At 40.6% G+C, this 23,440-nt stretch overlaps 2 protein-coding genes across 2 annotated transcripts; one reads left to right on the top strand and one right to left on the bottom strand.

Moving 5' to 3' along the window:
- Window positions 1-4,925: 4,925 nt before the first annotated feature.
- LOC115268931 (inosine-5'-monophosphate dehydrogenase) lies at window positions 4,926-16,551 on the bottom strand. Its single transcript, XM_029877133.2, has 3 exons — window positions 16,252-16,551; window positions 5,500-6,056; window positions 4,926-5,426 (listed from the first exon to the last, which is right to left on the bottom strand). Exons 1-3 carry the CDS (start codon window positions 16,405-16,407, stop codon window positions 5,321-5,323), a joined length of 819 nt encoding a protein of 272 aa, XP_029732993.1. The 5' UTR covers window positions 16,408-16,551; the 3' UTR covers window positions 4,926-5,320.
- Window positions 16,552-18,862: 2,311 nt separating this feature from the next.
- On the top strand, window positions 18,863-19,258 carry LOC134284721 (uncharacterized). Its single transcript, XM_062843891.1, has one exon. The coding sequence runs from the start codon at window positions 18,863-18,865 to the stop codon at window positions 19,256-19,258; it is 396 nt and encodes a 131-aa protein (XP_062699875.1).
- The last annotated feature ends 4,182 nt before the right edge of the window (window positions 19,259-23,440 follow it).

Raw genomic sequence — 23,440 nt, 5'->3', positions numbered from 1 at the left:
AGTCCTTTTGAAGTGAATATCTCCAGAATTATGCAAGATTTTAGAATACTTTCTTCAGAGAAGATGTTCTCCACACCCATACCTTGCTCATAGTGAACAATATAGTTTGTGACTGGTCCACTAGGTGGCGTAAACGATGCTGCAAAGAATGCATATTGTCACAATCTGTGAGCATCATTTCCAATGCGAAAAAAATGTATTTCCCTGGAATCTTGACAATGGCTAACAATTTACAGTTCATTTCTTCGGCAGAGTTGTTAATCAATACATACAAAAGTCGATTGTATGTTTATATGCTTGTATGTTTATATGTTTGTCTATTTGTATGTTTATATGTATGTACGTATGTATACATATATGTATGCCGGAACATAGGCATAACTCTGAAATGCATCAAGTAATTTCAATCAAATTTGGTATACACATTCCTTAGGCCGTTCGCAATGCTGTTTTATTTTGTATGGCGAGTTTTAAAAAAAATAAAACTCGCCATACAAAATAAAAGACGGGCTTGGTGGTCTAGTGGCTACCGCTTCTGATGTATATGCAGAAGGTCCTGGGTTCAATCCCTGGCCCGTCCCTTTCCTCCTACTTTGTATCTTTCTATACTTTCTCTCTGCTCTCTTCATATACAACTCATGTATATAAACATGTTCATAGCCGTCGCTAGAACAGAAACGGGTTGAAAAAGCCGTTTCCCTTCCTTCCAAACTTTCACAGCACAGTGTCACAATCCTATTAGAAAACGCCTACAAGTTATGCAATCAAGCGAACTGTGCCGCACATCTTTAAAATAATAAAAACACACAATTCTATCACCTTCCCCTGGTATCCACACACCAATGTGTGAACCTTCTGCCAACCAATTCCCACCAACACTCCAACATCCGCATGAATTTGTGCTGGCGCAGAGGTATATTCGGCCAGATGTGGATACAAACGATTGCAATCATCACTTCCTTACCCCTTCCCCACATTGACCTGCAACCTGACGTGGCAGGCGCCATTGTCGCCTAAAAATAGAAGATCACCAACGCTCACACACTGAAGATGCCTGCTAGTCCCCGGCAGTTATCTCATTGGTCCTTGTGTGAGTGTAGCTGGTCTGGCGATACTGGAGTAGCATCCACGGGCGGTCAATCAAGCTCAAGCTCAAGCTCAAGCTCAATTTAAAACTCGCCATACAAAATAAAACAGCATTGCGAACGGTCTTAGGATGTGGAGTTGGCAGCAGGGGTACTGAAATTGAAGATGGCGTCTTAGGGGCTGTTCATAAACCACGTAGCCCAAAATTTAGCCATCTTAGAGCCCCATCCCCCCTCGTAGACTTTTGTCCACACAAAAATTTTGAAATTTGTATGGAACGTAGACTTTGGTCAGACCCCCCTCTTCCCCCGAAAAAGTAAACCACGTATTATGAACGGCCCCTTAGGTTCCAAGATGGCGGTGAAAACTCCAGAATATATGCTTTTTAACGGCAATACACCTTCGGATACTATGCAATATGGGTATCTATCGATCAGGCTTCACAAGTAGAACTCAAAAATGATTATCCGACGCCATTTTGAAATTCAAGATGGCGGATCATATCCAAGATGGCGGCCATGGAAGAGTAGTTTGATCTATAATACCATGCAATATGGGTATCTATCGATCGGGCATGATGAGTAGAAGTCAAAAATCGATACTTAACGCCATTTTGAAACCCAAGATGGCGGACCTTATCCAATATGGCGGCCACGAAATGGTAGTTTGAGCTATGATACCATGCAATATGGGTATCTATCGATCGGGCTTCATGTGTAGAAGTCAAAAATCGATATTTGAATCTATTTCGAAATCCAAGATGGCGGACCATATCCAAGATGGCGGCCACAGAATGAGAGTTTGAGCTATGATACCATGCAATATGGGTATCTATCGATCGGGCTTCATGAGTAGAGTTCAAAAATGTATATCCGACGCCATTTTGAAACCCAAGATGGCAGACCATATTCAAGATGGCGGCCGCGGAATGGTAGTTTGAGCTATAATACCATGCAATATGGGTATCTACCGATAGGGCTTAATGAGAAAAAGGAAGAAGGATCATGGTAGACGGTAGGGTAGCGGGTTGGATAAACGGTGGGGCAGACGGTCGGGTAGAGGGTTTGGGTGAAGGATAAAGTAGAGGAAGTGGAGTTGAAGGTAAGGGTAGAGGATAGGGTAGACGGTAGGGAAGAGGGTAGGCTAGAGAGTTGGGTTGAGGGTAAGAAAAATGTTAGGGTGGAGAGTAGGGTAGACGGTACGATTAAGCACAATATAGACAAGAGGGTACGGTAAAGGATGGGGTAGTGGTTATGGTAGAGGATAGTTTAGCGGGTAGGGCAGATGGTAGGGTTGAAGGTTATGATAGAGCGTAGGATAGAGGGTTGAAACAGAGGGCAAAGAAGACAGTAAGGTAGAGGCTAGAGAGTAGGGTGAAGAATTGAATTGAGATTAGATGAACTGAGGTTCTTTTTTGAGATACCTTCAGAAATTCTTTCCAGCATTTCCCAGGCATTCCTTTCGAGAATCTTCTCAGGTTTATTTCCGAGATTCCTTCAGATATTGCTTCCGAGATTGCTGTACGGATTGCTCCGGAGTTCTCTTCAGGGATTTTTGCAAGGGTTGCTTAGGAAAATCCTGAAAGGATTCTCTTATTTATTCTTTTCTGCATTCCTTCAGGAATTTGTGCTAGAATTCCTTCAAAAAATCCTTCCAGGGTTATTCCTTTTTCCTGTTGTTCCTTAGAGGATTCCTCCCGAAAAAATATGAAAAAAATATATGTTTTTCCAAGTTTTTTTTTCAGGCAATTCTATATCATAGTGACATCTTCTATGATTCTTACCTGGAATGCCTGCTCAGCTTCTGGCCGGCATTCTTTTCATGATCTCTCTAAGGATTCCATCAGGTATTCTTTACGGGATTGTTCAGGAATAACTTCAGGGATTTCTGCCAGAATTGCTTCAGAAAATCCTGAAGGGATTCTTTTAGATATTTTAATCAGCATTGTTCACGGATATCTTCTGGAATTACCTCACAGATTCATTTTAGTATACTTTCAAAGTGTTTTGTCGAAACATATTCTGAGAATCCTAATGGAATTCTTTCTACGAGCCGGGATTTATACAGCAATTCCTCCCGGGATTTCATCTGTGATTATTTCAGGGATTCCTACCAAGCTTTCAGCTGAGATTCCCTCAGAACTCTATCAGATATCTTACCCCACCCCAGCCTCACCCCCTCCCCAGCGTTGTGTTTTTCAGACTGTTGTACGTAATTCTAAATTTCAATTGGTAGATCGAATAAAATTGAATTTTTGGGTAGTTTATTATTTTTCATGTAGCCGAAAGACACATTACCTTTTCGATGTAACTTTGATAGTGCCCAGAATAACACCATAAAACCCACACATTATTCACGACTAAAAAATCATGGAGTGGTACAAACATAAATAGAGAAGCCGTGTAGAGTATATCTGGTTCTAATTTTAAATAAAAAAATGGAATGATCATGAACCTGGGCGTGTACGAGACACTGAAGACGACCTTATAGTTGAGGTCGAAATACGTATCTGTCAAAGGATACAAATTAAAAAGAACAGTACTTAACACGATTTTCTTTTTAAAACATGCAAAAGTACTGAAAAGATTACGTATGGTGAGTACGTAAAGAGAGTTTGTGGGGTGCTGAAGGAAAAACTCAATTACTTTATTAGAAATGATTATCTGTGTAAAATCTAACTTCTACAGTATTTTAACGTTTGTTTATGCTACACATAGTGAGCTCTCTTTTTTTGATTTGTTATATTTCTGCGCCAATTTAAAAGTCCTTCTTCTATTCTTTTTGAGTGGTTATCATCTCTCTCACTTGTTTAGAGCTGTATTGTATCTATATGGATCAGAATATAACGATAGCGTAGAATTTGGGCTGAAATAGAACTCGGAAAAATTATTAGATATTGAGGACCTACAATGAAGAATTTTTTTGGAACTACACCATAGACTTCCATTTTTTTCGTCAAATCATGTTTATTTTATTGGAACTCGACCGCTGATAACAAATTTATTTGAAGATTTAAATTGTGAGACACCTTGGGCGTTAACGGGTTAATCTAGTTTAATTAATAAAGTTGTTTCTCTACAGTAGTTTCCTGCACTATGTAGTTTCCGCTGTTAAAGAAAGAACGGCCCAATACACTCTCCCTTCCAGTCACTCTACCGCTACTATATTTGGTCACCCACCCATAGCGCTATGGTCCACTACACGAATTTATGCTGGCCTGCTTACTCTCACAGAGAATTTGACGTTTGAGAGGTGCCGACACCGCTCAAACGTCAAATTTCGTGTTAGAGTAAGCAGGCCAGTATAAATGCAGTAATCCATGGACTTATCCACCGATGAATCAAATTCATCGCGGTCCGAGAATTTTGACACTAGAGCGGGGTCTGTTCCAATCAGAATCGTCCAATTCTGATTGGAACGGCCCCGCTCTAGTGTCAAAATTCTCGGACCGCGATGAATTCGGTTCATCGGTGGATAAGTCCATTGTGAGCGCATCCACCAGCGACCGGTAAAGTTTGCTGCAATGATGGAGGTCTGCCGAACGGGGTATAGAAGCGCACCGTTAAGGTAAATATATAACGAAGCCACACTTCGAATTTTTAAAAGCACAAATTTGAAGAACCGAAGTCTCGAATCGATCAACTTTTCAGCGCAATCCGTCTATTGGTTCCTCAGATTTGTGCTTTTGAAAATTTCATGTTTGGCTTCGTTATATATTCACCTTGAAGGTGCTCTAGGGTTAAATTACTTAATGCGTGCTATCTTGGCGATTAACGTTAATTTTAGTAATTGAATAAAATAATGTACTCACATCGGCATAAACAGAACAACAATAATGCTTGAATCACATGGTTTTATTTGATACACAATAAAATTTTCAAAAATAATTTTACGATGAACAATTACTGCCTTATCATTCAAGTAATAATCTAATTAGTAGTTTGTAAGTAGTTTCACGTTTTAGAAATATAATTTCAATACTTTGAAAATGGTTGGGCAGAGATTTTCAATCAAGTGTCTAAATTTTACGTCGATTAATTCCTGTTTACATTCTACAACAAATTGGTTGCTTTATACCTATAACACCTGTTATTATATCATCAATAAAACGGAATAGTTTTCAACACTATTATTTGACACATTGATTTTACTTTACATATAAACTAAAAGGTTACTATAAAATAAAAAAAAAATCATGATTCGTAGGCCTTCAGACTCTTTGTTTATATCGCTGTTAAAACAGTCTCTTCTCGTAATTAAATAAGCTGTGAACATTGCCTTCAGCTTGAGCCGAATGAGTGCGTCTCATGAAACGTAGCTCTCCATTGTAAATCATTTTCCTGTAAGAAGAAAATTAATGCGTTTCATTATAGGATACGTACGTAGAAAAAAAAAACTTAATTTTATACTCACTTAAGGTTTTGTAGAGATCTTGTGCCAATATCTTGACAGCTGTGCTGTAAACCGCATTGAAGATAAGGCAAGAATCGAAGAACAGATCCTTTATCAACTATGCTTCCGCTTACTCCTTGTGCCACACGCAATTTGTCCATGTCTGTATGGAAATATCGGGCACCAGCCGCACCCTTTGCATCTTTACGCTCCATTGCTTCCAGACTGCCCATTCCACGATATTTCTTTAGGCGTACACCATCGCTAAAAAAATACTCTCCTGGAGCTTCTGATGTACCGGCGAGAAGCGATCCCATCATAACACTGGATGCTCCCAGAGAAAGAGCTTTCATAATGTGCCCAATTGATTGTATTCCTCCATCAGCGATTACCGGTACGCCAAATTCTCGGGCAATTCTACTGACTTGGTATACAGCAGTTGCTTGAGGACATCCGCATGCCATAACCTCCTGTGTAATGCAGATGGAACCGGATCCCATACCGACACGGAGTGCGTCACATCCAGCATCTATCAAAGTTTTGGCCTGTTGCCTTGTTACTACATTTCCAGCGATGACCTGTGCGGAGAATAATAACACAAGTTTGAAAAAAGGCGAAATATATAATTGGGTGGGTCAGGGCAGGATGGATCACTTAAGGTACCCCGGGGCAAGTGGGACCTAAAAAAATGCTAGTTTGCTTTTGCCAAGCCAAAAAATTCTTAACATAAATGATTTTTTGCAATTTCTCATCGTAATAGGCTATTTTACCTCACGCAAATCTGACAGGAAAAGGCCTACTTTCCCACACCAAATGAACAGTGCTGTAATGGTTCATTACAGCACTGATTTGCGTTGCGTAATGAACCATTACAGCACTGTTTTCAGTTTTGGTCAACTTCTTGATGCTTTCTGGACGCAGTTTTGAAAAATTGTGACAACTGCACAGTATAACCTGCTATGATCAGATTTTCTTAAACATAACTATGATCATTAGCGTGGTTCAAAAAATCGTTTTTGCTCCACACCGCTTATTCGATTCGTGACCAGATTCTATGCCTTCTCACAAAATTTGAGCTCATTTGGTTGAAAATTGAGACTGCACAAGCCCTTCAAAGTTTGTATGGGAATTACTATGGGAAAACGATGTTTTTCATTCAATCGACCATAGCATTTCCCCAAGTGCCCTAGAGGTTTAGTTGACCCTTGCTACTCCTAGATTACTCTATCAGCTACAACTTTGCCGAAGACCGCATTCAAATCGGACGCCTCATTAATTAGTTATCGATTTGTATCCAACTGGACAAACTTTAGCAATGATCCTCCAGCTTCCCAGCAGGCAACATTGCTGCCTATGGCGCCAAAGATAGCACACTAAATTCATGGCTACTATGTTTCACTGCAAAATACAGTGATGCCTCACCGATTAGTTCAACCATCATGAGTGAAGATTTCGATTCTGGATAAAAATCGGTAACTAATTAATGAGGCATGCAATTTGAATGCGGTCTTCGGCAAAGTTGTAGCTGATAGAGTAACCTAGAAGTGCCAAGGGTCAACTAACGCTCTATGGCATTTGGGAAAATACTACGGTCGATTGAATGAAAAACATCGTTTTCCCATAGTAATTCCCATACAAACTTTGAAGGGCTTGTGCAGTCTCAATTTTCAACCAAATGAGCTCAAATTTTGTGAGAAGGCATAGAATCTGGTTACGAATCGAATAAGCGGTGTGGAGCAAAAACGATTTTTTGAACCACGCTAATGATCATCAGTGTGCAGTTTGATGCAAAAGTTTTGTTAAAAACTATCCTCAAGCGGTAATTTATGAACTTGCAAAAAACGTTGTACGCAACTCAGTGCAGAACTCGATTTTTACAGCACTCGTCGTAATTATCCAACTCGGCAAGCCTCGTTGGATAAATGTACGACTCGTGCTGTAAAAATCGTCATTCTGCACCTTGTTGCGTAAACTACTATTATAATTCCAATGGTTCTAAAAGACATTGTTGGTATATTTCTTCTTATTAACGGGCATTAGAACTGTTTTAAAAAATTTACATTTTGTATATTATGCATATAATGAAAAGTTGAGCAGATCTTCATTTACTCCGTATCACGGGGCAAGTGGGACCTATTCGGAATGTTTGTACAAATAGCTTAATATACTTGTTGCATATATGTAAGGTAGCATGAATTATAAATATCTTATACGAATAACTATGTTTAGCGATTTATGTTGGAAAAGTTTTGTGGTATCGGGCATAAATTACGTAACATATATAATAACGAATCACTGAGAAAAAATTGATTTAACTCTTGCAGCTCGTGCAAAACAAATTGGTTTTATTTATACAAAAAGCGCCCATAGGTTAAATGCCGAAAGATTTCCAAACTTACTTTTCATATTACGTAGTTGATGAGTCTCGCCAAAAGATTTTTCAAGATTTACAGATGTTATGTTTTCCCTTACATAATTTTACGATCGTTAAATAAAGATTTTCAAATCGTGAACTTCAAATAAGACGTTTTCAAAAATTTTCATACTTTATGGTCGGTTCCTTAGCATTCAGAAAAACTCATTATGCAGCGAAAAACGAAGGCATAATAGAATTTGCTTGAACGAAAATATGGAAAATAGATGATTTCGAAAAAAAAAAATATGTTATATCAAAGACATTACCATTTTAAACAATAGCTTCATCATCAGAATAGAAGTAATTAAGTATAATTCAACGATTTAAGTAAGGCGCCGATTTTTACTTTACTTTTGTGTAAATTTCGACTTAGGCTGAAGAAAGCTTGAGCTTGAGCTTGAGCTTGATTGACCGCCCGTGGATGCTACTCCAGTATCGCCAGACCAGCTACACTCACACAAGGACCAATGAGAGATAACTGCCGGGGACTAGCAGGCATCTTCAGTGTGTGAGCGTTAGTGATCTTCTATTTTTAGGCGACAATGGCGCCTGCCACGTCAGGTTGCAGGTCAATGTGGGGAAGGGGTAAGGAAGTGATGATTGCAATCGTTTGTATCCACATCTGGCCGAATATACCTCTGCGCCAGCACAAATTCATGCGGATGTTGGAGTGTTGGTGGGAAGTGGTTGGCAGGAGGTTCACACATTGGTGTGTGGATACCAGGGGAAGGTGATAGAATTGTGTGTTTTTATTATTTTGAAGATGTGCGGCACAGTTCGCTTGATTGCATAACTTGTAGGCGTTTTCTAATAGGATTGTGACACTGTGCTGTGAAAGTTTGGAAGGAAGGGAAACGGCTTTTTCAACCCGTTCCTGTTCAAGCGACGGCTATGAACATGTTTATATACAAGAGTTGTATATGTAGAGAGCAGAGAGAAAGTATATATAGAATGATACAATGTAGGAGGAAAGGGACAGGCCAGGGATTGAACCCAGGACCTTCTGCATATAAATCAGAAGCGGTAGCCACTACACCACCAAGCCCGTCATTTCGACTTAGGCTGAAGAAAGCGAGATCAAACTATGAAATAGTGTTTGTTTACTCTCATAGGTCTCACTTGCCCCAGTTGTTGAAATGCACTGGGGTAAGTGAGAACAGTTAACAAAAGGTAATAAATGAAAATAAATTCCAGGTTTTTCGCTTAAAATAATTTGCAAGCACTCCAAATATTATCCTGAAACCGAAAAAGTTTTACTTTATTTGTTATTCTATTTTTAAACGACGAATGTGGTAGAGTACGTTAATCTCACTTACTGAATTGAAAATTACATATGAACAACAATAACATATATGGTCTTTTTATGGCGAGAGCAATAACAATTTTTGAATTCAAAGTATCCGTTGAAGTGATACCTATGTTTTCTATGAAGAATGTTTGCCTTAAAACTTACAAATAAAAAAAATAATAGCTGTAGGTCTCACTTGCCCCGGGGTACCTTAAAGATAAATTATCATAACTTTTTGAATGCAGATCAGATCAATATGTCTGCCTCTCTACTCTTCAATACATAAGTTAGATATGCTTTCAGAAAATACAAAATACAAAGCCAGTGTTGGTAAAAACTCAAATTCTCAAATCTCATGGTTGAGTTGTTTCACGCACGATTCTTGACTCGTCAAACTCGCCGCTGAAAAAATCATGCATGAGTTAACTAATGATTTCACTCACTGCTTTATTTCTTGGTATTGTTATTATTTACATCGAAGTTTTTAAAATTTCTTGATAGAACAAAAGTATGTATATCTAGCGTTTATCGTTTTATAAGCAAATGAGATTTCGGCGCTTGACTCGTGAGAGCGAGATTTTGCATGAAAAAGAGTTTTTTGAAACGATCGTACACGTATACATTATAATGTCAATTATTTTCACATTTAGTATGTACTTAAGGACAGACTTTTTAGAATCCCAAAATGACCGCCACAATGGCCGACTTTGGCACCTACTCACGATTTAGAAAACAAATCTCTTCGTAAACAAAACCAGCGTACCTGATCTTCTTATTTTAAGCTTATTACAAGTGAGCAAGAACGGAATAATAAAATACTTTGTTGTGTGAAGCTTGCTTCTTGAGATATTATGTGCGTTTGAAGTTTTGATGCACTGTTAAAGCGGGATGTCAAGATGTTTGTCCTTAACAACCACTTGTAGCGACCACTCGCATTTTTCGTTTTAATAAACAATTTTTCTCTGTTTAAGTTCATTCGGCGTTTTACTGCTTTCTCGGTATTCGGTCGGCCAATTCCTTTAGTTTATGGGCTCCTCACTAAAGGAAGGTGCTGGAATTCCCCAGCTGGATGGAACCAACCTCGAAAATTGGAGGTTCAGAGTGAAGCTGTTTTTGGAAGCTGCTGAGGTTTCGGAAGTACTTGAAGCGGATGTTCCTGCCGAATGGGTGACAAAACGTCGAAAGACAAAACGTCGAATGCCAAAACGTCGAATGCCAAAACGTCGAAAGGACAAAACGTCGAAGGGACAAAACGTCGAAAGGACAAAACGTCGAAAAGTGTGTAACTTTTCGCAGTTCAGTGTGGATTTTTTTTTTTTAGATTTTGTGTGGATCGATTTAATCCTCTTGATAGCCTGAGAGGGGTGGCAATACGGTAGATCCACCAAAATGGCAGGATGATGAACTAATTAACGGGGACACACTCATTATGTCTCATTATCTCGGGTCACTGCCCAAGTGCCCAAGCGCTGAAGGTCAGTGACTCATTTTGCACTCTATGATGCTTCAGACCCGAGTTGAAACCACCAGCTGTGTAAAGATTATTGTGTGGATACTTGGCATTGTTGTGCTAGTACCATATTCTGGAATACCGGATGAATTGCGAAGAAGGACAGCCGTAACCAATCCAGACGCCCTTGAAGGAATAATGTGCCTGATGATCCTCATCGTCACCCTAAATGTGCCAGAGAGGCCGCCATCGTAACCACCCTGAAGGAAGTAATGACGTATTACTGAAAATTTGTGGAAGGTTCCACTCGCAGTGTTGCATGTGAACGCGATCAATTTGCGTTGAAGTTCAAAAACAGCACGCTGTGAACAAACATATTTGAACATTATTCAGTTCAAAATTTGGAACGCACGTGAGCTCGAAAGTGAACGCAACTTGAGCAAGAACTGCACCCGCAGAATGCCAACATGCCACCATGGTACCCTGGTACCTGGTAAACTGAAATGGTCATGTATCTATCATTTCTCACCAATTCTAGCAATTTTGGGCTAATTTGATTCAGAAACTCACCCTCAATTGAGAGGGGGAACCGGTTCAGTCACCGTGGATTACCGGAAAATCCTGATTTCGCTGCATGCCCGATACCAAAATATCCCACTTCATTGTGGCGCATAAGTATTTGCGTGCAACAACGCATGCATGCAGATGCGTCACGAAGTCCTAGGGCAGCACCTTGGTCAGGACGCACATAAGATTTGATGACACATCCAAGCTCAGTTCATTTTTGGCTCGGGGGTTTAGTTCAATTGCAACATTGGGTGCCAGTAGAAGGGGCTCCAAAGAAGTAAGAGAAGAAAAGGCCGCGAAAGTCCGGGAATAAATAATGTTGCATACCTAGGTACACTTAATGTGACGTGATGTGAGCTTTAATAATACGACAGTGCGAAAATTCCTTACCCGCAAAGAACTGGTCAAGAAACATGCCCTCCCTGAGGTGTTGTTTCAGGGAGCCTCAGGAAGGCTCCCCTTTGAACTAGTTGGCAGATGCAAGTGAAAGAATGAGTATCCTTTAAAAGAATAAAGAACTCACTATTTGCTTAGATTACTCGTTTTCGACGTTTTGTCCTTTCGACGTTTTGTCCCTTTCGACGTTTTGGCATTCGACCTTTTGGCCAGGCTTATTCTGCGCGGCGTGTGAGGTGAGACGGACGGTTTCGTCTCACGTGACGTGAGACGACTAATGTAAATCAAATGGGGCGAGTCGACTTTTGTCACCTCATTCGACTCGTCTCACCTCACACGCCGCGCAGAATAAGCCTGGGCATTCGACGTTTTGGCATTCGACGTTTTGTCCCTAAGCCGTTCCTGCCGAAGGTAATGTTAGAAGAGCAAATTTCCTGAAAATGGACCGCCGAGCAAAATCCATGCTTGTCGGATTTGTTGGAGACGAGTGCCAGGAATAGTTCGGGACAAGGAAACCGCTAAGGCTATGTGGACAGCCTTGGAATCTGCATTTGCGAAGAAGTCAGTGGCAAGCCAGACACTCTTGCGCAAGCAACTCGCTTCGTATGACAGAAGGAACGGCGATGCGGAGCCATTTCACCGTTTTTGGCGACCTGGTGCGGCAGCTGAAGTCTGGGGGAGCAAAGCTTGAAGATAATGACCTGGTTTCACATTGTTCCTTACGCTTCCAGACAGCTTCCCATCGTGACTGCGCTGGAAAACATCGATGAAAATGAGCTCACCTTGGAGACGATTGCTAGGTGAAGAATCGAAGCGTGCTGATCGAAACGACTGCTATGATGATAGTGCAGCGTTCCTCGGCGGATGGGAAAAATCACGAAAATTCTTCAGAAGGTGTCATCGGTGCGGTAAGGCTGGGCATATGAAAAAGGATTGTGATGCGGACAACTCTGCAGGGCTGTTATAAAAGTGTCGATTTAGAAACCGCAAAATCCGCGCCAAGCCATTTGAAATTCGCGCCGAGGTCATCAAATCCGCGCCATTCAAAACATATGGTTTTAATTGTTGGGATATGCAATACTGTTTCCTCTCAGTGTAGCATTCGGCGAGATCGAAGGCGGGATCAACCCTGCGAAAGCTTTCCACAGCAGAGCCGAGCGAGCGCGCCACGCGCGCATCAATGAATAGCATTTCATTCAGTCCCCTGTGTTAAACCCGTTCAGACGTGTATTAAAGTTTTTCTAGTTTCATTCACAGGAAGTGTTTCATTCCGAGTCCGGTTCCCTTTCTTCGGTTATTTTGTTTTCCGTTGTGCTTTGTCCACCTCTGCCCAACAGGTTATGGTCCCAGAGGAAAACCGAAAGAAATCTTCCGGATAGTGTAGGAAGAAAGTGTGAGAAACTGTGTTCCTGTTTCGGGTGTTCGCGCCGCGTGTTAATGAATTAACTACATCGGCTGTTTTCCTACTCTCCGCATCGACCAATGTGGCGCTAGCTTCTATGCGCGAAAAATCGCTAAAAGTAAATCGCAAAAATATTGTATGGCGAATACAATCTAAAGGCAAATTTCTCGAAGTGGAACACATTATTCGAAAAAATATTTGGTAGTGGTTGTGCACAATGGTGACCACTATTAAGGCTACCAAATATTTTTTCGGGAAAAGCTTTCTATTTCAAGTAATTCGAGTTTAGATGCATTTCGCCATACAAAATTAAATTGATTTACTCCTGCTGATCAACTGTGGCTGCGTGCAAAGCGAGTAGTCCATTGATTTCGTTTTCGACTGTGGTGATACAGTGCGAAGACAAAATGGCGGAGCCGAACAAGTTTGCGTTTGCCAGATTGAGGAACAATAATTGGCAAATCTGGAAGTTCCGGATGGAGATGCTCCTAACCAGGGAGGAGCTCTGGTACGTCGTCGTCGGTGCGAAGCCGCAACCAGTCACCGAGCAGTGGAAGAAGGACGACAGTAAAGCACGTGCTACAATGGGGTTATGCATTGAAGACAATCAGTTTGGGTTGGTGAAAACCGCGAAAAGTGCGAGTGATTTTTGGAATCAGCTCAAAGCGTACCACGAGAAGAGCACGGTAACGTCGCGTGTGTCGTTATTAACCCTAAAAGGGATACCTGGGGTCCATTGGACCCCAGGCGCCTTCCAGAGCTCGTCTTTGATGGAACACACTCAGCGAGGTGACGAAACTGAGGCCATGAAGGTATCCCTTTTAGGGTTAAAGAAACTTTGCAGTTTGAATCTCGCGGAGGGTGGTGACGTCGAAGGCCAGCTAGTAGTGTTGGAGGATTTGTTCGACCGTCTGGCGAATGCGGGCCAAGAGCTGGAAGAATCGCTGCGATTTGCGATGATCCTGCGCAGCTTGCCCGATTCCTACGGTGGATTGGTCACGGCTCTGGAGAGTCGTGCCGATGCTGACATCACCATGCAGCTGGTCAAATCAAAGTTGCTTGACGAGTTCGAGCGGCGGCGGGAACGATCATGTGAATCGTTCAACATGAAAGCGATGAAGGGTGCGGTGCAAAGTGACTACGGTGGTTCGGACAGAGTGTGCTATTTTTGCAAAAAGCCCGGTCACGTGTGACGCAACTGCCGGCTGTACCTGGCGAAGCAGATGAATGAAGATGAGAAAAAGCCAGACGGCAGGGCGCGTGGTCGGCAGAACGCAAAGAAAGTAGAAGACGAAAAGTGTGATGCTAGCGTGTGTTTCATGGTGGCAGGTCGTGAACAGCGCGAATGCTGGTTCATAGACAGTGAAGCAAGCAGCCACATGACGAGTGATAAGGACTGTTCATTAAAGAAAGTGGACATCTGTTTACCAATAGTTTAGAGTTAAAACTAAACAAAAAATTGTGAATTTTTGCTCAGTGTGTAAAAACATTGTTCACTTCGGCAACACATTCAAAGAAAACGAAAAAAATGAGAAATTTTGAGCGATGGGTTGGATTAGCTTAGCGACTAGCAGATAAATTCTGCACAAATGGTGTTCCAACAAGTTGTCGTTTTGAGAATTGTGTACTAGTATCTCTTCCGGTACCGCAATTTTTCAACGCTGAGCAGGGGACAGATGTGCTGGATGATGTAGGGTACATCAGAACCGAAAAATTTCGAAAAAGTTTTAGGTGTGGCAAGCCAATTGTTCATGCGGCTTAAACAGTATTTCGTATTTCACAACAGGAACAATCAACGGTGAAAATAACATACAGGAATGCATTATAAACGACTTCTACCCATATATCGGAAAAATACGGATCCTCCATTGTTTTGGCCGGATCTGGCATCCGCTCATTACGTTTCTTCTACACTAGAGATGCTCAAGACGGAAAAAGTCGATTTTGTCGAAAAATGGCAAAATCCACAAAACTTCCCTGAACTGCATCCTGTGAAAAGATACTGGACAATAATAAGGCGGCATCTCAAGAAAGATGGAAGAGAAGCCAGCTCTGTTGATTGCTTCAAGAAAATTTGGTCTGCGGCACAACGAAATGTTACGGAGAAAGTTGTGCAGAATCTAATGGGAGGTATCAAGAGGAAAGTCCAAGCGTTCTTCAGAAATGCGAAGTAAATGTTCAAACTCACGTGAATTTGGCCACATGTATGTTGATTCCCGCATATAAAATAACATTCTGCCTTGAGGTCAAAACAGTAAATGTCTTCTACCACTTAGAGTCAGTTTACCACAAACAGTCTCCTTTACGTCCAACAATATGACACCTGAAGCATTGGATTGTATAGCACGGTTTTTCAAACCCATAGTAAAAAGTCACAATATGTTATGATGTCCACACATTGTTGAAAGATATGTTGCAATGAATAGTCGAAATATTAGCCCACATTCTGTCAAACAGTTGGTGTTTGGATTTCAACATCAAACTAACACATGCACACTATATTATGTTTTACTCATAGGCAACAGTATGGTAAACAGTTCCACACATTAGTTTGTGTGTGCGACATTATACTGAAAAATGCAGCAAGCTGTTTGTTTTGTTTTTCACAAAGTGCAAAAGAAGAGCAAAATTTGGTTGCTACATTAAGTTTTTTAGGATTCACCATGAAATCCAGCAGCTCGAAAGGGTATTCCTCCAGTAAGTAATGAAAATTCGTGTTTATTTACTAATATAACCCCTTCAAAACTCCCACAGTGGATTCGAAACAGTCTGAAGCGAGGTCTGCAACCCAGTCAATTTTCCATCCTAGGGTATTGGTTCCCTTATTAAGCATGTGGCTCCCATTTTCATCCTACGAAAAACAAAGGATTGAAGCGCCGTTTGTTTTGTTTATTATTTTTGTATTTTTTGTTAGAAGTGAGCACGCATGAAAACAAAAAGAACGGAGTCAATCGGTGCCGTAATCGCTTGTTTTCGAATAGGATGAAATTGGGAGCATGAGATTACTGATGGCACACAAACCCTATCTGGTCCGTATTCTTGTTGGCCGAAGTCTTCCGTGTTTATTTTGCACCGGTATCGGAAATGCATTTTGAGAGAAATTGGTAAGTTTTTCCCTCGAAAACTAAACGTTTTTTTTAAACATTTACGAATTTTCTTTCCCTTTTAGGACCTATTTATAAGTCGAACGTGGTGGCTATTTCAAAGCTCCGCACCTACAACACTATAGCATATCTCAACCAGCATGTTCTTACCCTAAAAGAAGCCCTTCCGGTGCTACCGCTCCTACAAAATGCGATACGGATGCATAAGGAGGTGATCCAAATCGGCTCGACCCGGTCAACGATGTTATCGAGGTGACTTACTGGTACAAATCTGAGTACGAAGCTAGGAGTTTGAGGATTATCCATAGTGATGGTCACGTCGAGCTGGTATTCTATTAAAAGAATGAAAAGAGGATGTTTACGAACCGCCGGATTGGAAGCTCGAGAAGGAAACCCGCTTAAACTATTTCAAATTGTACGTATCTATGTTTTACATGCTTTTACTGCAGCACTCCATGGGGTAAGATGAGTGAAATGAGAATATTTTGGTTTATGAATTCTATTTTATGTAGTTTGAATAAAAACAATTCAATTATTTGAATATTGTGCTAGTTTTATTTTACATTTCAACTGCATCACAACTGTATATTATATTAACTTTGAACCATATTGCACAATAAAGCCACAGTTACATATACATTGCCAATTTTCTTCCCGATTTTACAGTTTTATAGGGTGTCCCAGAAAGTATGGGCACAACTTTGGAGCTCTGCCATTTGGGAATGGATGCATAAACAAACTTTATTTTCACACATATCCTGCCTTATTATATTGACATCAAATGCCAATCATTAAAATTTGCATTTAACACTTCGTTTGAAAGCGGAAGAACATTCCCTAAAAGACCTTTTAAAGCTTCTGCACAAATTGCTATATTTTTCAATAACATCGCTTAACAAATTATTCCCTACACATGAAGTTGAGCTCGATAAAAATTTCAAAAAATATTTCCGTGTATTTCCATATGGGTATCTATTGTACAACCCTTAGTATGAATTGAAAACATAAACTTTTGAACCTGAAAAATGGATTTAAACGCCAAAATCGATATTTTTGAAAACTCGTTTTTCTAGTAGATAAAAACAAGCTTCTGAATATATATCACAGCATGCAGAAAATTACAATTTAATTTCACCATAAGTAAAATAAATACTCCAGCTTTATAAAGTGCAGATTGAATTATTTTTATTCTCGTTAAAACATGTTTAAAAACTCGAATGTCTGTGGGCATGTCTTATCCAGAAATAGAAAAGGCGAATTTTCCAGTTTTCTCAAAATTATGGAATACCCGTACGCACAGGCAAAACATATTTCTATAAAAAATTTCAAACAACCATCTGAGGAAACATGTTTTCGAATATATGATGTGAAAAAAAATCGAAAAAAATGTTTCGAACTCGGATATTTGGCAAACCCGTAAAAAAGTAGTTTGTGCAGAAGTTTTGAAAGATGTTTTTTCGTTTTAAACATTCTGCATGCAAAAACCCTTTTTAATGTATAAACTCTTTACAGGTATTAATTAAAATACCTTGAATAAAAATACAAAAATATAAAAATTGTTGTTTGTTAAGAAAATGATTGTATTTTCGCTATACAAAGTTGTGCCCATACTTTCTGGGACACCCTATACTGTTCTAGAACAGTTAGCTGAACAGTGAAATGAGCAAAAAAATGGATAGTATATTGACCTTTTGACAAACTGTAAACGAAATATTTTGTTCGAGAAAATTGGCGTTTTTTTATTGTAACATAACTTAACCGCCTATTCCCCATACTGTAATTTGCCCGAGAACCATCTATCAAACTGTTGAATTCATTCATGGTACTGTTGGTTTATTGTTGCTTTAGATGTTATACTATACTGTTGGGGTACTGTGATAAATAGTTTAGCACAGTATGGCAAAGAGTTCTAGTATGGTTCATGGTTATGCGGGTTGTATTAAATAAAAAATTAACTTATGAATTTGTTCGAAAATAAATATTTTCTATTGGTGTCGGTAGACAAACTGACGGCAAAGGGGTTCAAAGTGAAGTTCCGAAAGGATGGGTGTTCGATTTGTGATGCCAGCGGGAAGGTAGTGGTAACCGGTGAGCAATCAGGGTCGTTATACAAGCTGAAGCTGGCGGAGGTCGAGAGAAAAGTGAACTTGAACAGAGACCTGGCAGTGATTCCGAAAGTAGCTGAAAGGAAGTCGAAGCAAGTTTTGGATTTGGTCCATACAGATCTCTGTGAGCCAATGCGGACGACTACGCCTGGTGGAAAACGATTTTTGATGACAATGATCGACGACTTCAGTCGATACACGGTCGTCTATCTGCTGAGGAGGAAATCGGAAGCGGCCGGCAGGATAAAGGAATACATGAGGAACGTGGAGAACTTATTTGGACGGCAACCGAAAGTAATCCGGTCGGACGGCGGCGGTGAGTACGTCAATAACGAGCTGCATCGGTTCTTTGCGGACCAGGGAATTAGAGCGCAATACACGACTGCCTATACGCCTCAGCAAAACGGAGTGGCCGAGAGGAAGAACAGGTCGCTGCAGGAGATGGCGACAACGATGCTGTTAGATGCTGGATTGGACAAGCGATACTGGGGAGAGGCTTGTGTTGCTGCTGCATACTCTGCTGCCTGCAGAACAGGCTTCCGACCCGGTCAGTGGATACAACACCGTTTGAGAAGTGGTGTGGGCGAAAGCCAGAGCTGGACCATCTGAAAAGGTACGGGTGCCCGGCGTACGTTCAAGTTCCAGGAGTAAAGCGAATGAAGAAGTTAACGTTCATCGGCTATTCGGAGGAGAATAAAGGCTACCGGTTCGTGGATACAGATACGGATATGGTGACGATAAGCCGAGAAGCAAAGTTTTTGGAGCTACAGGATCCGAAGCGTTCAACTCAGGAGAAGGTGGCCGAAGGTGGATCAGCAGGTAGCGAAGTCGAGTGGTATTCGGAGGCAGGCCCTTTCAGAGCCGAGGAGTTCGGAGAAGGATCCGAATGCGACAGAAGCGAAGAAGAAGACTATTTTGACATGGACGATGCAGGTGCAGATACAGACCCGCTAGAAATGAAGGAAGAAAATCGGATCGCCAGCCCGCAAGAACGTCCTGGAGAGGCGCAACGATCCAGGAGGAGTAATCGGGAAGTTCCACCCGGTCATTAGTCGGATTACGTTGTTGGCATAGTGATAGCCAATACGGAGAAGGTTCGGAAGCGGAAGAGCAAGAAGTCAGGAGGAGATTAGATCGCCGAGCGGTTCGAGGATCCAGCATTGAGGAGTGTTGGGATATGCAATACTGTTCCCTCTCAGTGTGGCATTCGGTGAGATCGAAGGCGGGATCAACCCTGCGAAAGCTTTCCACAGCAGAGCCGAGCGAGCGCGCCACGCGCGCATCAATGAATAGCATTTCATTCAGTCCCCTGTGTTAAACCCGTTCAGACGTGTATTCAAGTTTTTCTAGTTTATTCACACGAAGTGTTTCATTCCGAGTCCGGTTTCCTTTCTTCGGTTATTTTGTTTTCCGTTGTGCTTTGTCCACCTCTGCCCAACATTAATGACCCAAATTCATAAAAAGACTGAATTTTTCGAAGAAAATCAACTAGGGAATCGCGCCACTTGGGCGGTGGCTTCTATATTCGTCTGTTTTCCATTATAACTCAGTCAAATTTGAACCAATTGACACAACTTTTGGAATGCGGTGAGATAGGTATTAGTGTGGGTCATCGGAACCGTTTTCTCAGATCAAAGCTTTTTTGGTTCCGTTTCGGGTCCTGAGTATCTGAGCAAAATTTGAGCACGATCGGTTGCGTCTACACTTTGCGCATTGCAATTGAAATTTGTATGGGATTTTGTATGAGAAAACATACTTTTTTGCATTTTAGCCATAAGTTGAAAAAGTTTGTCTAAAACTTTTTAACCGATACTGTAAAATAATAGCCTTGGATGTTCTGAAAAACTTTTTCGAAGATCGCAAAGCGATCCGATGCTTGTGAAAATAATTATAACTAACGAACCGCATGCATGTGTTTATGTTTTAACATGTAAAGGAATAACAATAGCAACAAAATCATGCTGTTTCGCCAAGCAATGCCAACGCTATAACTTTTTTCATAAGCATCAGATCACTTCGCGGTCTTCGACAAAGTTTTTCAGGACACCCTAGGCTATGTTTTCACTTTATCGGTTGCACGGTTTTATAAAAATTTGAGCTTGTTATGAGAGAAATGCAAAAAAGTGTGTTTTCCCATGTAAAACCCCATACAAACTTCAAACGCGATGCGCAAAACGTAGACATAACCGATAGTGCCCAAATTGTGCACACTTATTTGGGTCCTGAAATGGGATCAAAAAAGCTTTGATCTGATGGGATTCCATTGAATTTTTCATTTTTCCATTTAACGATGACCCACTCTAATAGGTATAGTATCTACCCGTGTACAACATTTCAAGTCAATTGGTTCAAAATTGACTGAGTTTAGCCTGGAACACATAGCGTCCGTTCCGTCGAGGTTTGCGTTTTTTTGACAGTTTTCCCATGGGAAATGTGTCAAACTAATGTCACGCAAACGCAAACGTATGCATTGTGTGGGGCACTTTATAGTGGAAAACAGACGAATATAGAAGCCACCGCCCAAGTAGCGCGATACCCTATTAATGACTTTTGTTGCACTCCTGGTGAAGAGCATTTATTTTCATAAATTGATTTTTAACTATTACTAATCCACGACTTTGGATGACAACATCTAAATCTAACAAGAGCATGCTGTTCAGGTTAGCTTTTTTAAATTTGGAATAAAACATGTTGGATCAATAGTTCTTTGATTGATTATCAATCAGGGTGTCTACTATTTTACGAAAAAGGAGCATTCTTGGTGAAACTTTTGAAATAATTCATAATCTTGAATAAGGAGTGTATCGGAAATTAACTATAAACATTCAGGATGCTCTATCTCGAAGCATGTTTGGTCTTATCATTTCGGTTCTTCTATCAAATCTTCACAATACAGTCAAGTTTAGAGCAGCCTGAAAAAAATTGAAAAATGTTTAGCATTATTGAAAATATTGTAGAATGAATACATCTCACAAATTAAAGTTTTGGACAAATTGTTGTTTTTTTAAGATTTTTCAGCGTTTCAATAACCTGTAGCGAATAAAACTTGTACGGCGAAAAACCCAAAAAATATTAATTATTGTTAGCAGTTATGTACACATAACATATCACCGAACACCAACTTAAAAAAAAAAATATTTATGATCGAAAAACCCTCAACATTTGAAAAATGACCTATTCTAAAAAAACACTAATTTTTTGGCGAACTTTGACAGTCTGTTTTAAATATCTGCAAAGGTTATACAATTCCGTTCTCTACTAAAGCTACCTCGTCGTTAAGTTTTAAAACATTTCCAATTAAAAAAAATGAATCATCAATTTAATGTATTTTTTATTTGCGTAATCGTGCTTTGAATGAGCATCAAAAAATAGGGTCCCTGAAAAATGACCTTTTTTCATTTTTAAGAATTGCGCTAAAATGGAGTCGAATTTTTTCTTGAAAAAAATTGTTTACCTATATTATGAGCAATCTGGGAAAGAATATATTTGCGCTAAAATATTTAAAAAAATAAAAAAAATCCATTTTTTCCGCAATTTCAAATTTTTAAGAGGTGTCCAAAATTTCAAGATCATGCGTTTAAACTTTGAGATTGATGACCATGTAAAATAATTATTTTTACAAAAGCAAAAGTGCCATTCCTTTTTCTGAGGATTTATATAGTACCTCCAAAAATAAAATTATTTATAACTTGAATAAATTATTTTTTAGGATGTTTTGAACATATATAGTTAATTTCCGATACAGTCCTTATAAGAAATCCTGAAAAGCCAAAAGGCCATTTGAGAGAATTTCAATGGTCTGGGCCCTTCACCGTTTCAAGCAACTATGGCGCTGAAGCAAGCTGCTGCTGACCACCAGGAAGAATTTCCGGAAGCCGCCAAGGTCATCGAAAAGGAGACATATATGGACGATATTTTTACAGGAGCCGATACGCTAAATGAAGCATGTCAGTTGCAACGAGAAGTCACGGGTCTACTGGAGAAAGGCTGCTTCGGTGCTCACAAGTGGTGTGCCAACCACTCCCAAATCCTACAAGATATTCCTGAAGAACTGCGAGGAACCTCCTTCGTGGTTAGTGACAACATCTCGAAAGTGACTGTAAAGACTTTGGGCGTAGTCTGGAACCCAACGGAAGACTGGTTCTCTGTGTCGGTGCCTGATTGTGAAAACATGGACGGTATCACACGTAGAAAACTTCTCAGCCAGTTAGCCAAGATATTTGATCCGCTGGGCTTTTTCGGTCCGGTAATTACAGCAGCGAAGCTGATCCTGCGAGAAATTGGCGAGTTGCAGATCGATTGGGACGATCCAGTCCCTGTCGAAATCAGTTCCAAGTGGCGGAACTTCAGAACCGAGATGCTAGTCCTGAACGAAGTGAGATTGCCAAGGTAGATCAATTGGAATGGTGTGGCTAAACTTGAGCTTCACGGGTTCTCGGACGCCTCCGACTTGGCATACGGAGCGTGCCTCTACGTATGTGCAGTTTTTCCAGACGACTCAACCGAAATGCGGTTGATCTGCAGCGAATCTCGCATTCTGCCGAAGAAAAAGGTGAGAAATAAGGCCATCACTGATCGTCAAAGTGATGGATGCTACGGAATTAGAATATGAATCAGTTACACTCTGGAGTGACTCGAAAATTGTACTGGCATGGATCAAAAAACCTCCGTATCTGTTACATACCTATGTCTCCAATCGAGTAATCGAAATACAAAAGCTGGACCCGAGTTGCAGCTGAAGCTACATCCCCACTCACGAGAACCCCGTAGTACTGGCTGTTAATAAAATTGGCAACACTTGCCATGCTAGAATATAAAGCTTTCTTTGTAGTTGTTTAACTTGCGCTAGCTGCCAAAAGCTCTACTGTTTCCGTTTCCATTCAGTTCATTCGCGAGACATGTATCGAACGGTTTAAAATAAAAAGTCTCTTGTAAAGTAACCGTGTTTTTCGTAATTTACACGTCCGAAACATACGCTAAAAGGTCATGGGCCCAGTTTCGCGATCGTGTAGCGCCGCGAGAAAGTAAAAGTAGTGCCGTAAAACCGTAATTTGTCGTGTTTTTCCGGGAAAACTGCGAGTTGTTCGTGGCGGTGCGGATTCTTTTCGTTTTGCTTGGTGTGGAGCCTGAAAAAGCAAATGGCCGCCGACATGAATCTCGCCGTGAAAAAGCTGAACGATTTTAACTACGAAGTTTGGAAGTTCCGCATCGACTTGTTGTTGATCCGTGACGGA

The sequence above is a fragment of the Aedes albopictus genome, unplaced genomic scaffold (genome assembly GCF_035046485.1).
Source record: "Aedes albopictus strain Foshan unplaced genomic scaffold, AalbF5 HiC_scaffold_622, whole genome shotgun sequence".
Lineage (NCBI taxonomy): Eukaryota > Metazoa > Arthropoda > Insecta > Diptera > Culicidae > Aedes > Aedes albopictus.
Note: the sequence above shows the minus strand (reverse complement) of the source record. Positions and strands in the feature narration are given on the sequence as shown.